We start from the raw sequence: 13330 nt of genomic DNA on the forward strand, positions 1-13330 counted from the left end.
TTTATTTTTACATATATTTAGATTTATTTGCTATACATCACTGTGACCTTATAGTACTTTAAATCCATTACAGGATTTTTGTTGTTGTAATAATCAGTCTTAACTCCACAAAGACATTAATACTGCTGTGGAAGACCAAAGGGGAGAAAAGCCATTTCAATTTATTTACAGTTCCTTATTTTGTAAACATTTAGTCTACACATTGTACTAAGTTCTAATAAGGATAAAGAGCTATACATAGAGACAGGAAACAAAGCCCTGTACTTCTATTCATATTGAGCATTAGCATATTATAGGTGAAACATCTGCCCTTTCTCATTACCATAGCAGTAAGCTGTCTTCAAATAAGTTTTTAAAACTTTCCAGAGATGTAAGTATTTTGAAATAATATACAACTACATCTACTTAAGCCAACCCATTTGGCTTTTATTCCATTTCTAGAATAATTTAAAGTGCTATAAGCAACCCGTCAATCAACACTTTTCTATAATAACAAAACTACTTTAAACATTAATTTACAAGATAATATACAATGTTCATCTGAAATAGCTGAAATTTCAGCACAAAGTCAGTCACTGTCACACTTAACAGCAATTTTTTTGGGATTTTTTTTTGTTTTTTCTTTTGTTTTGTTTTTGCAGAACATAGAATAAAAGCTTTGAAACAAATAGTTTTGTTGAGCTGTTATTGCCACAATGGCTTATCAATTTTTCTACAAAAGTGGACAAGAGCTACTGGAACCGTATTCTAGCCTGTCATTTTTTTTTTTGAGGTCACATGACAGTAAGTTTGCATATTAAACGAGTCTACTGAGTTACAATATTGTCTACCTATAGTACATTATCTCATTTTAATCAGAGCTGGTGCTAACTGTAGATTTACAACATAGACCCACTCAAAAACACCACAACTATTTTGTTCTTTGGACAGGAATAAGCTATATTCTTGGAGCTGATGTGCTACACGGCTACAACAGTATAACAGTATATATCTGACACTTTATGCTGAAGAAAGATGCATCTGTTTCTGTACTTTTAATGCCCTACTATAGCTACAAATTGTTCACCAACTTTTGCTTGCTTTAGCCTTTTGATTTTGTGGAAATATCATATTCTTACATTCCCTTGCTATTTTTAAGTCCTTGCCATGTAGCTCAATGTTGTCAGTATTTGTCCCAAACCTGCAGATCATTAACAGCATGTGCAAAACACTTTTTAACACAATCAGCATGCAGCTAGAACACGTATTAACTGACTTTTTCTAAACATGAACAATAAACAAGACAAGTGGCACTTTTGACTTAGGATATCTTCTAACTTCACCATATGTGTACTGGTATGTGTTATGAAGGAATGCTAGGCTTCTCATCTATTTGTGGCACAGTATGAATTAACCTGTCATTGGTCCAGACCCATCTCTGCAGTACTGCTGCCAAATACCCACACGCAGCTTTCTTCTTACAGGTTCACAGAGGGCAAACTTCATTCATAGACATAATTTGAATACAAAAATAATAACCTATATTCAGTGAAGCAGCCCCCTAACAGGTTTGCAGAAAGGTGTGTGTGGGAAACCTGGGAGGTGACTATAGTAAGGATAAGAAAATTTTGTAGGCCGCAAGGCCCAAAGTAACCAGTGTTAGTTTTTAGTCTACATGTTCTTTATTTTGTAAAAGTGTCTAAAGCTTAGAAAAAGTAGGACAGTATACTACAGATATGAGAGCATGAAAAAAAGTCTGCTATTTAAAAATAGTAACTAGATGGCCACGTTGAAAACTTAACAAAAAACCCCCACCAAAATCAAAAACAATCAGAAAGGTAAAATGGTGCATTATATTGCTCCAAGGGATTTTTTGAGCTGCACTGATTCATGTCAGGTTTGGGACAATACCCTGTAAAAATAGTTAAATACTCATTCAAAAGCCCATATTTCTATGTCTTGAATAATGAAGTCTTCTCGCTTAGAAAGTGTATGATTCCCAAATGTTTTACATGAATGACTTCTTCCATGGTAGAGATCACCATCAAGCCAAAGAGCAAACTCCCCTCTGCAAGACAGACAATGTATTAAAGCAAAAGACTGAGGGAATAAGCATTACACCTAATAATGTATTCTTCATTCAGAATTCAGAAATGAAGAGGAACTATAGAATTCTTTTTTGACACAAGTAACTCATAGGCGCTGATAAATTTGAAGCTGCCAAGATTCTCCCCCCACACCCCCCCTTATTATTAGTTTGGGAATATCCTTCTTTCAGATATTCTGAAATAAAAAACTAATCAGACTTCCTCAGTTTTCAGCCCCTTCCATTTGTATTAAGAAAAGGGCATAAAAGTACTCTTATACATGAGGAGAATGCTGATAACAAGTAAGGGAAACATCCCAGAAGCTTATGCACTTGCATGGACGAGGGGGCAGGAAGTGGGTGACAACATATAATTTCTGAAGACACTGACATGTCTTGGTATAAAAAGAGTTTTGGTGCAAGCCTCTTCTAGTTAAACATAATTTTCACATTTACGTACCCTCAGAATCGTAATAACCTGTGTCCATCCGGAATATACCAGACGCACAGGCAAGTAGAGCATGCAAGGCATCATAACCTTGCAGGCTGAAACTTGATGCCATACTAGACTGAAGACAAACCTTCTGTTCAAGTTTCCTCGACACAGAAAGCTAAACATCTGACATACTAAATCTTTCTTGGCTGGTAACTGTTGAGTCCTGAGCTATCAAACTGAAGTCAATTCAAAATTTTCTTTTCAAAGCTATGCAGACATGCACACTTTTAACAGACTCATAACAAACCCCACCACCACTACTTACCCTCCTCCACCAAAAGCAAGGGAGTCCATGTCTCCCTTAATGAAGAACATGTTGTCTCCTGTCCATTTGAAAACCTAAGGGGGCGGGGGGAAGAACAACCCCAAAACAGACTAGTAAGTTCAGGTATTTTAACTTTTTGTTTGGGTAGAAAAGAAACTAAACATCAGTGGAGACAAACTATGGGTAGCTAGAGACCAATTTAATGAAGTTACAAAGTTTACACAGAAGATTCAGGGAACAGATATATGCAGACAATAATTCTTGTATGTTTTATACTATTTAAAATAAGACCATTCCAAAAGAGGTGGTCTTTAAGCACTGACACTTCTACACAATGAAAAATACCAAGAAAATATGCTTCGTTAGATGATATGCCCTTTAAAGGATGTAGTTTGTCAATTTTCAGATAGACATCTAGCAGAATTTAGAACAGTAGAAAAATCTTCAGTACAATGAAAGAGTCAGGTTGAATGTGTTTCTCACTATGCAAACACTACCAATTTACTATGCAGTTATGGATTCTGTGGAAAAAACTAGTATGATGACATTTTTGGGTCAGCTCCTAGAATTTTTCCAGATTATGTAATGTTAGATTTATTCAGTAAGTATTTCAGGTTAATGCATATGGGAGGGAGGGAAGCAAAAGCATACAAAGTAATTACTACTTACCTCAAAATCTGGAGAAAAAGTGAACATAAAGGTCTCCCCAGTGCCATAAAAACCATCACTCACTTTAAATGGTTCAGATGCTAGTGCACCAAAAACCTGTAAGCAAAAATAGGCAAGAGAAAATACGTAAGAAAAACTACACAGCATCTGACTGGTTTCGAGAAAAAAGATTGCTGGTCTTCTAAAGAATACCAGGGATAATTTTCTTCAGATGTCCTGATAATGCACATCAGACTGAGGCTTAAGTCTAACATATCAATCACGCCAATAGTAGATATTTTGCAACCCTTTTGTTTAATTCAAGCACTAATCACTTTGCAATAAAATTTTAGTGATATGCACAACGGCCAACAAAATTAATGTAATGAAGCTAGTACTGCACATTTTACAAGTCACTGTTGAGACTGCATTGTTATGGAGCAGAAGAGGTAGGACTTACCAAATTTCTAGTCATAACAGCCAGAGAAGTTTCCTTGTATTTTATTACTTATGTTACCTATTTTTAAAGGTCAAAACATCGCTACACCGACAAGATATTTTAGTCATGTGTAAAACTATTCCTTTACTTAAGTGAATTACCTCTACGCTGGAGGAAGTTTTAAACTTACACTACAAGATGATGAAAAAGTATCAGTCACTAAAGGCACTCATTTTTCAAAAACCTCTATCAATTTCAGATGCACTGTTAAACAGCAAGTTCAGTCTAAAAGCTTTAAGTTCCATGAACTGAGGTGCAAGCTTCGGTACCTCTGTTTTAATGCAAGCTCACAGGAAAACTAGCCCAAAACTTCTTTGCACAGACATTTATCTCACTCAACATATAGGATCAAACGCTGGCCAGATATTTCTGTTATCCCACACATCTAAACAACAAGAACAGGCTTAAATGGTAGTTTCTCTCTTATGTTTTGCTTTCTGGGGAAATCAGACCAAGTCAGATGAAAATGAAGGAACTCTTTCAAGAAGAAAAAAATTTTTGTTTTCCTGTTACTTTCCAGAAGGCTTGCCCCCCTGCCCCTTCTTCCTTTTCCTGTGGGTGGTGTTTTTGGTTTTGTGGGGGTTTTTTTTGTTTGTTTGGTTTTTTTTGTGTGTGGTTTTTTTTTTTTTTTTTTTTTTTTTTTAAAGGTAGGTGGTTTGCAATGAGTCTCCAATGTTACCAAAACCTACAGCTTTTTTAGAGTTTTCTTTTTTTAGCCCACTACTAGTTAGATGGCCTCATGGGTCTGAGTGTTTTGGCTCATGGGTGGGGTTTTTTTTTTGTTTTGTTTTGTTGTTGTTGGTTTTTTTTGTTTTGTGAGTGGTTTGTATTTTTTTCTTCTTTGTCCAACCCTTTAAGCAAAATTGCCAATCAATTTTAAAAAGAAATTGAGCTTGGAGAAGACTTTTGGGGAAAAAAACAAGATGAAACTTAGCCTTTACTGAACTACATTATGAAAAGTTACAAGGTTACACTTGCTCCTCACTCAACTGATTGTCAACACCAGATAAAGGCTATTGTCCATGTTTATGAAGACAAAGAACAGGGTCTCGAGGAAGTAGCCCAGAAAATAAATGAATTCTAGTTTGAAGGAAAAGTACCTCAACTGAGGGTAAGACAAAACCAATTTCTTTCATAAATATAAAAGCTACAAAGTAGGCAGAACAAGGAATGCCAAAAAGGACTGAGGATGTATGCTCAGCAAGTAGCAAGAAACTGTCTGGTCATTTTCTGTCACACTTCAAAAAGGATAAGCCTCATTTGGGATCATCTCCAAACCAGATAGCTTAGAAAACAGGCAGTGATCTTGGGGCCTAGAATATGAAAACACTTGCTCTCTCTTAAAACACACTCTGTAAAAGCATAAATAGTATTTATCTTAGCATATTGCTAGTGAAGTGTTTCTGGATACTCTCCTATATAAGCAATATTCCAATTCTTTTTAGGTTACAGAAAGCAGTTTTATAGGACTAACTGTCAGGAAACTACAAGATATTAAAAATAAATTAACCTCTTTCAAAAAAATCGATAGCTTATTTAAAAAGTAGATGACCCCGATTAATTACCAAAGGGCACAGTAGGCTACCATTGTCCTGTTTTTCATTATTGTAGATCCTTGCATCAAGAAGAAAAAGACTTCAAAACCTATGGAAATTCAATGTATGGAAAGAGTGTAAAATGAGTTTTTCCTTGTCAAATGCAAAGATGTTTCTCATTAATAGCCTGAGACACAGAAAACTTCACTTTCACTACACTGGTGATGGACTGAGCATGTACACCTTGTCAGAGCCTTTCTTTCTGTAGCATACGTTGCTCACTGTATATGGATTTCACTCACTCTTGTGTGAAACCTAGGTAGGATTTGGCATAAACTATGAAAGGTAAGTTCAGTGGCTACTTGACACAAAAGTCCAAGGAACACTTCCATACAGGCATGTGCCTGGGAACATGTAAGTTGAGATTTGCCATGGGTTGTTTCACATAAAAAACCCCTCCCCAAACCACTATGACATGTCTACGAGTCCCCTGTTTTGATTGGGTGAATGTGACATTTTTTGAACATGCAAGTTGAGATATTCATACGGAAGGTAATCTCTATACTTCAGCAACAGAACAACACTACATGCTGGTGGCAAGACAGCCCTATCAGAAAAGGGACATTCTCTTTCTGGGCCAAATAATCAGGTACTGGGAAGTAAGTATCTCACAAATTAATCTTCAGAAGCTAGTATGCGAATTGGAGAAGGAAAGTTACCAAAGGCTTTAAAGACCTTTAAAATAAAGCTGATGTTTATCAAGACATCTCAAGCCTAGTTACTAGTTTTTATCTCCAAGATTAAAAATTAAGTGAAGAAAAAGGTTCCCTTTTAAAGAACTTCTGGGGAAAAGTGCTCTACTAGCAGGGATTTTTCTTTTTAAGGGATCCCTGAGGCAGGAAACAGAAGGAAAAAATCCCACCAAACCAAGTTGTAACCTGAATTAAAAAACACATCCTTCATTTACAGTTTTCAGACCCCCTGAATGATATGAGGTGGCATGCCCATGCTTCTGAAAATAAACAGTAGTTACCAAAGCGGGACAGATAAGTGAAGCATATGCTACAGATTTTGCAGCGGTCTGTCAATACTTCATGACAGCAGTAACTTGCTTCCATGGGAGAGCACAGAAGTTTCAGAAAGAATCGAAGTCTCATGCTGCCTAGAACATTCACCTGTTACTGGAATACTCAGAGAGGATGTTTGCTATTGAAGTGGTGAGATGTGATCCACTTTCTGAAATTTATACCCCAGACAAAGGAGAATAGAGTGCAACTACATAGACTCAAGGACAAAAAATTAATAATGTAGCAAAGATCCCACAGCCCTTGAATGGGAAAGAGATGTTTGCTACAGCCACAGAACATACCAAGAAGCACTAGCCACAGCTGGCAATCCCATTTCAACTCAGCAAGATCTTTCAGCATCAAAAAGTTTTAGAGACTATACTTCTCTTGCTTTATAGAAATGCATTAAAAATATTAAAAGTAAATTCAGTCATTGGGTATTATGAGACTCATGCATTGTGACAGTGCACTTGTATTATTAAATTATTTCCTAGAAATGTAGCATGTCAGAGGATTGCTTGACAGTGAAGCACATTTTTAAAAGCCTCTACATAACAACCAAGGAGAAAACCAGCCTGACACACACAACTATCTCCCACGATGGGCTCGTGTCAACTATTCCCTTATACTCCTCAAACAATTTTCTTAATGGGTACCCTACCTCCACACAAACATTTTCCTACCTGTCCATCACTGTCCTTGATAACCAGCAGTACAGGTGTGTCTAATCCCAGCATCGTTCGATACAAAGTCTTCAAGCTCATGCCATGCTTTCCAGTACTGTAGACAAGAGTCCATGGATATCCAATGGTCCGTGGTGGAAGAGACTTTGTGAGCTGTTAACATGATGACAACCCTCTCATTTAATATATATATTTACTATTTTAAAGAATATATTACATATAAATGAAAGCAGATTTTGTTCTTCTAAACTACTACAAGTGGCCTGAAAAGCTAGTTTAGAACTGCAGACCAACTCCAAATTTAGTTTCACATGTATATTTTCCACCCCTGATCTCTCAAGGTTTCTTTTCCTACTTCTACCAGTGACCTGCAGAAGAATGATTTACCAATGGAAGAACATATTTGGTAAGGTCTCTAAAATGTTCATCTAAAGAAAGTAAAGACACGTAGTTATTTTTCCATGACAATACTATGCCTCAGTGTTGGGGAACTAGATCACTCAAGAAAACAGGAAACAAGCTGAAGGGTAAAGGATGCTTGCTCCCCTGTTCCTGTGTGCTTGAATGCAGTCAACCTTAAATCAAGTCTTTAAAAATTTAATGAACTAACTTTGGACTAGAAAGTAAGAACCACAGTGAAAGCCAAGCATTTTTCAAGGAAGAATGAAATAAGGGTACAGAAAGACTAGTGTTATCATGACATATTGAAAGTTGTAATAAGAAAAAAAGCAAAATTTTAGCTATGACTTATGTCGTGTTTATGCACTTAGACATATACAAGTCTAAATGGCTGGACAGGATCCATGCAAGGGTACTGGAGGAGCTGGCAGAAGTGTGCACTGAGACACTCTCCATCATTTTTCAGCACTCCTGCCTAACTGGGGAGGTCCCAGTTGACTGGAGGTTAGCAATTCTGGTGCCCATCTACAAGAAGGGGGGGAGGAGGATCTGGGGAACTACAGGCCTGTCAGTCAGTGCTGACAGTTCTCTCAGTGCTGGGGAAGGTTATGGAGCAGATCATCTTGAGAGCCATCACATGACGGGTACAGGACAAGCAGGTGATCAGGCCCAGCCAGCATGGGTTTGTGAAAGGCAGGTCCTGGGTGCCTAACCTGATCTCCTTCTGTGACAAGGTGACCGGCTTAGTGTATGAGGGAAAGGCTGTGGCTGTTATCTGCCTAGACTTTAGTAAAGCCTTTGACACCCTCTCCCACATCATTGTCCTGCAGCAACTGGCTGCTCACGGTTTGGGTGGATGCACTCTTTACTGGGTGAAAAACTGGCTGGACGGCTGAGCCCAGAGTGGTGGTGAATGGAGTTACAGACAGTTGGTAGCTGGTCACAAGTGCCATTCACCAGGGCTCCATGCTGGGGCCTGTCCTGTTTATTATCTATTGACATTCTGGATAAGTGGATCAGGTGCACCCTCAGAAAGTTTGCAGACTATGCCAAGCTGAGCGGGGAGTATTGATCTGCTTGAAGGCAGGAAAGCTCTGCTGAGGGATCTGGACATGCTGGATCAATGGGCTGAGGCCAGTTGTATGAGGTTCAACAAGGAGAAGTGCTGGGCACTGCGCTTGGGTCACACCAACCCCACACAGCGCTGCAGGCTGGGGGAAGAGTGGCTGGGAAGTGGTTGAGTCACCGTCTGTGCAGATATTTAGAAGATGCGCAGACATGGTTCTTAGGGACATGGTTTAGTGGTGGACTTGGCAGTGCTGGGTTAACGTTTGGACTTGATGATCTTAAGAGTCTTTTCCAATCTAAATGATTCTATTCTGTTCTACTTAATATCACACAAGGTCTCCCTACTAGGGTGTTTTACACTAGGGTCATAGCATTTGTGATACATGCCATTTTTTAGGATTGTAAATTAACATAAGTTAATACCTTTTCAATTTGTTCTGGCTGTAATAATTCACTGGGATCACTAAGATTTGGCCGGAATGCTTCAGGCTCCAGTTCTGTTTTGATATTTGTTGCCTGTTTTGAATTGATATCTTCTCTTGTTGTTATCTACAAAAAGAACGATAAGAAAGTAAGTATTACCAATCCTATTTGAGATAAATTTTGCAGGTCTGAAGTCATGCAGTTACTGATCTAGTTACGCAACTCCTTAAAAAGTTAAAAAAATGCATTAGATTTGATCTGACCAAGATTTTCAGTTTCCAATAGCAAGCCAGTACTCAACTATATACTAACTATAGATTACACTGATACCTACTCAGAAGAAACCGATGGTTTTATGCTAAAACAGCGAAACAAAGAGTCCTTATATAGCTGCAGAAGGACTACCAATGCTTTTCAGAGGTCAGCTTAGAAAGTTCTTGCTTTTTAATATTAACATAATGTTCATATTATATCTAATTAAAAAAAATCTAGACAGAAAAGGATCTGAAACTTCAACATGGACATTTGTCAGTAGTTTCTGATGCAATATTCTTTTAAAGTACTTGTGAAAGTTTTCAGATACGTGGTAGACATGTGGAAAGACTGCTGTCAAGTATTTTGAGTAAACCATCTGAATGGAGCCTTAGGAATATTGATGCTCCATAAGCTGATTTGCTGGAGTACTTATGAGACTCAAAGAAGAAAAAATGGAGAGGGTAGGAAGGGGAAAGCAGCAGTAATACTTATGCTGCGTAGTGAGCTTCGAGGCTTGGCAAAGATACATTATGTATAAAGATCGTGTGGTAGTCTAAGCTACTTGCCCCTTAGACCTACCCTATTGAGTTTTGTAGATCAACATTCAGTGGAGGTGGCAAAAGGCCACAAAACTCATCAAGTAAAGTTCACGACAGCTTCTTACTCCTGTCCACATTCACTGGCACTTTCAAGCTAAAATGCCACGTGCTGAGAACTAGATTAGTGAGAGCCAAACAGGTTTCCTTCCATAAATCTTGCTGCAGGGATATTTAAAACTTGCTGTGGGGATAATGAAATCTGACAGAGGAGTAGGACAAAGTGAAGGAAGTTAGTAGCTTAAGCCACTACAACAAGACTTATTAAAATGTTGAGAGATTTGCTGAAGAAAAAAAAAAGGGATCTTAATAAGAATGAACACATTTGAAAAATTCATCAGCCTTTCATTGATGAAGTTTCACTGAAGGTCACACTGCCCAAATTATCTGCAGTCTGAATCCTGAGAATTTCAACAAAATAACTGCCAAAACCACCTATCAACTCCAGAATAATAACCACTGTTTGCCACATACCTCATACTCTGAACATACAGGACACAACTACAATACTTCACAGTACCAACATGATAAACTTTGCCAAGCTTTTGTGAAAAAAACTTTCTCAGTTACAAAACAAAAGTCAAATAAAAAATCTCTCTGAAATACAGATAGGAATATTTAAACAAATAAACCACCTGTGGAGAAGAAAAAAAGAAAGAAAAATCACCCCACCCCTCTCCTTTCCCTGAAGAACTATGAAAAAAATTACTATCATAAACTCCTGTTACTTAAAAATACTTATGAAGTATCAAAGCATATTTATACAATAACTTAATTACAATATTAATTCTTAACTCAACAAAAGGTGGGCTTAAAGAAAGTGAGTATCAAGCAAGCAAAAGATTCAAGCCTTCTACTTTTTAGTGGAAGGTAACAAGCATTTCCAATGTAAACTGTGCAATAATTTTCATATCACAACAAAAAAGTATATGCATTTATCCATATAGCTTCACATACAAAAAGATGACCTACAGACTGCATTACAGAGTACTATCTACAAAACATGTTATTTCATAGTCCAACTCTTCTCCACATTCAATGCTTTTCTTCCATCACATAGTACTACTTCAACTCCATAGAAGTTCAGCATTGTTCAGCTGTGCAGCGGAAAGCTTATCCCCTTTGTTATTCCTTAATCCAAATTATTCATGTTTTGTGCAGTGCACTTTAAGAATTGGTGAGGGGCGACTGTGGGTTTTTTGTTTGTTTGGGTTTGGGCTTTTTGTAGGCTGGATTTTTTGCCTTTTTTAATTATTGTTACAGTAAAACAACTGTCTTCTAGGAACAACACTGCTTTGTAGAAGCAGACAAAGACACATATCCGTTCAAAGGTATCTGCTTGACAGAATGCACTGTAGATTTGAAACTTGCAAATCAATTTCCCGCTTAACTTTTGACAGAGCTAACCGACCTGTAGTGAGATTCCAGGGGCTTCTGAGGTCAGTAACTGCCATGCAGCCTACATCACAAACTCTCAAAAGGCCTCAGAGCACAGATTTTATAGACTCTAGTCCATCACATCAGATTTTTCAAGTTGGCCTAAACCTTGAGTTTGGGCATTCCAGGGGAAAGACATTTGGAAAAAGCTCTTACAATTCCAGGATATTAATACAAGGATTGCCCATCACCACTTGCCAGAAACAGAACTGTTTTGCTCTCAAGTGGGAACGAAAGGTTTTTTTTTCCCAAATTTTCCAATTTTACTATAGAACTACAAGTGCAGCTTTTGGGTTCATGCTCATTATTGATCTATAAAATGTTAGTAAGTGGTATGGTTGCAAAGTACTTAAATTACTGAATATTAAACAAACAGAAATAAGAGAGCTAAGAAAATGTTTCTTATGTATTATTACATAATAGGTGAAAAAATTCAAGATCAAAGTAAAAAAAAACAGAATTGAAACTTTTTTACAGTTCCAGCAGACAGTTACTACAGGAAAACAAAATACTCAATACATAGCTTACAACTCCTTAGAAGCTTTCCACCAGTAAGTTATGTATGACATAGATAGTAACTAACAGTTTTATAAATGTCAAAGAACTAAGAAACACCTAAAGAGAATGCAAATAGCGGTTTAAGTCTGTATCAGTAAACCTTCAGAAATCCAAACCAAAATACTGTTTCCAAAGTACCATTTTTGAAACTGACAGTTCCATTACCAGCTCGATGTCTGTGCCCCTCAGCTGTGCTGAACTGCCTCAGTTACCTGCTTGTGTAACAGGAAAAATACTTACCTATTCCACAGAAGTTGTGAATCTTCATACTTGCTAAGTACTGTGAGATTCTTGATGAAAGATTCCTATATAAAATTAAACACCTATGCAACAAGGTTTTGGATCCTTCACCTGTTTTGCATTCTTTTTAGGAAAACTTCTACCTAACACAACACACCAGTCTGAAGTGGAAGTTAAAACACATCACTCCAAGTCAAGCAGTACTAAGAACAAATTTTCAAATTCTGACAGAAAATTCCTGTTTGAAAAATGTGGAAGTAATAATTCCATCAAAAAATTACCGATTCCATCATAGCATTGCACAGTTAAATATATGTCCAAACCAAAGGAATTTTCTGCTGGATCCTTGTAGTGCTGTAGACAAGACAAACCCGGGTGCGGGACTTGCCCTGATCAAAGACACTACAAAGAAAGATGTTTTAGTATCTGGAGATGGGATTTAAACTACTGAAGAGGGCACCTGGAGACGTCTGCAGAGTGTGCGCAGTTCTTCGCTATTTAGAGCATCGATCCTGCGGTGATACTCAGCCACTGACACTACCTGAATATGGAGACAGGAAGACAATAATTCCACTGACAGTTGAAGAAAAGTAAAAAGATAAGAAAGAAAAAAGTGGAAGAGTAATGAAGGGAAAATGTGCGATGATAACAAACAAACAAGAAGTACTACAAGATGTTTGCTCCTGCAAGGACAATGCACATGTGGGTGATCTTAGACAAATGAGTAGACACAGCAAAATTACATATTAAACACTAATGGCACTAGCAGACAGATATATCTCACTGCTCTAGGATGAATATAGAGCTGATATAGAAGCGCATAAAGTTACCAGTATCAGGATGCTAAATTAGAAGTCAATCTGAATTGCATGCCTTAATCCAAACTCTTCAGACGAAAGTCCTCTCAAACACTCTTTATACCCAGATTAATGAGTTCTATGAACCTGGGTTGCTTTCCTGAATAAAGACTAGAAGCAAACCTCAGGCTTCTCAGTAGATTTTGACTCTTCTATCTGGCAGTGAAGATAACTGTTAAAGACAACGTAGCAGGACTAAAGTTTAGTAACTCCCCAGTATTACCTCACAGTATCTTTAT

At 37.5% G+C, this 13330-nt stretch overlaps 1 protein-coding gene across 9 annotated transcripts in view; it reads right to left on the reverse strand.

The window, feature by feature from the left end:
- OXR1 (oxidation resistance 1) overlaps nucleotides 1-13330 on the reverse strand; it is a 290219-nt gene continuing 276889 nt past the window's right edge. For 6 of the 9 annotated variants that reach the window (XM_055704451.1, XM_055704446.1, XM_055704450.1 and 3 more), the window contains 6 exons: nucleotides 12695-12775; nucleotides 9149-9274; nucleotides 7259-7411; nucleotides 3496-3591; nucleotides 2827-2900; nucleotides 1-2047 (listed from right to left, as the gene is read on the reverse strand). In XM_055704451.1, coding sequence (XP_055560426.1) covers nucleotides 1912-2047; nucleotides 2827-2900; nucleotides 3496-3591; nucleotides 7259-7411; nucleotides 9149-9274; nucleotides 12695-12775 — 666 coding nt within the window. In that variant the 3' untranslated portion in view covers nucleotides 1-1911. The remainder of the gene's footprint in view (nucleotides 2048-2826; nucleotides 2901-3495; nucleotides 3592-7258; nucleotides 7412-9148; nucleotides 9275-12694; nucleotides 12776-13330) is intronic. The other 3 variants (XM_055704447.1, XM_055704449.1, XM_055704453.1) reach the window with 1 other exon arrangement.

This window comes from Falco cherrug, chromosome 3 (genome assembly GCF_023634085.1).
Source record: "Falco cherrug isolate bFalChe1 chromosome 3, bFalChe1.pri, whole genome shotgun sequence".
Lineage (NCBI taxonomy): Eukaryota > Metazoa > Chordata > Aves > Falconiformes > Falconidae > Falco > Falco cherrug.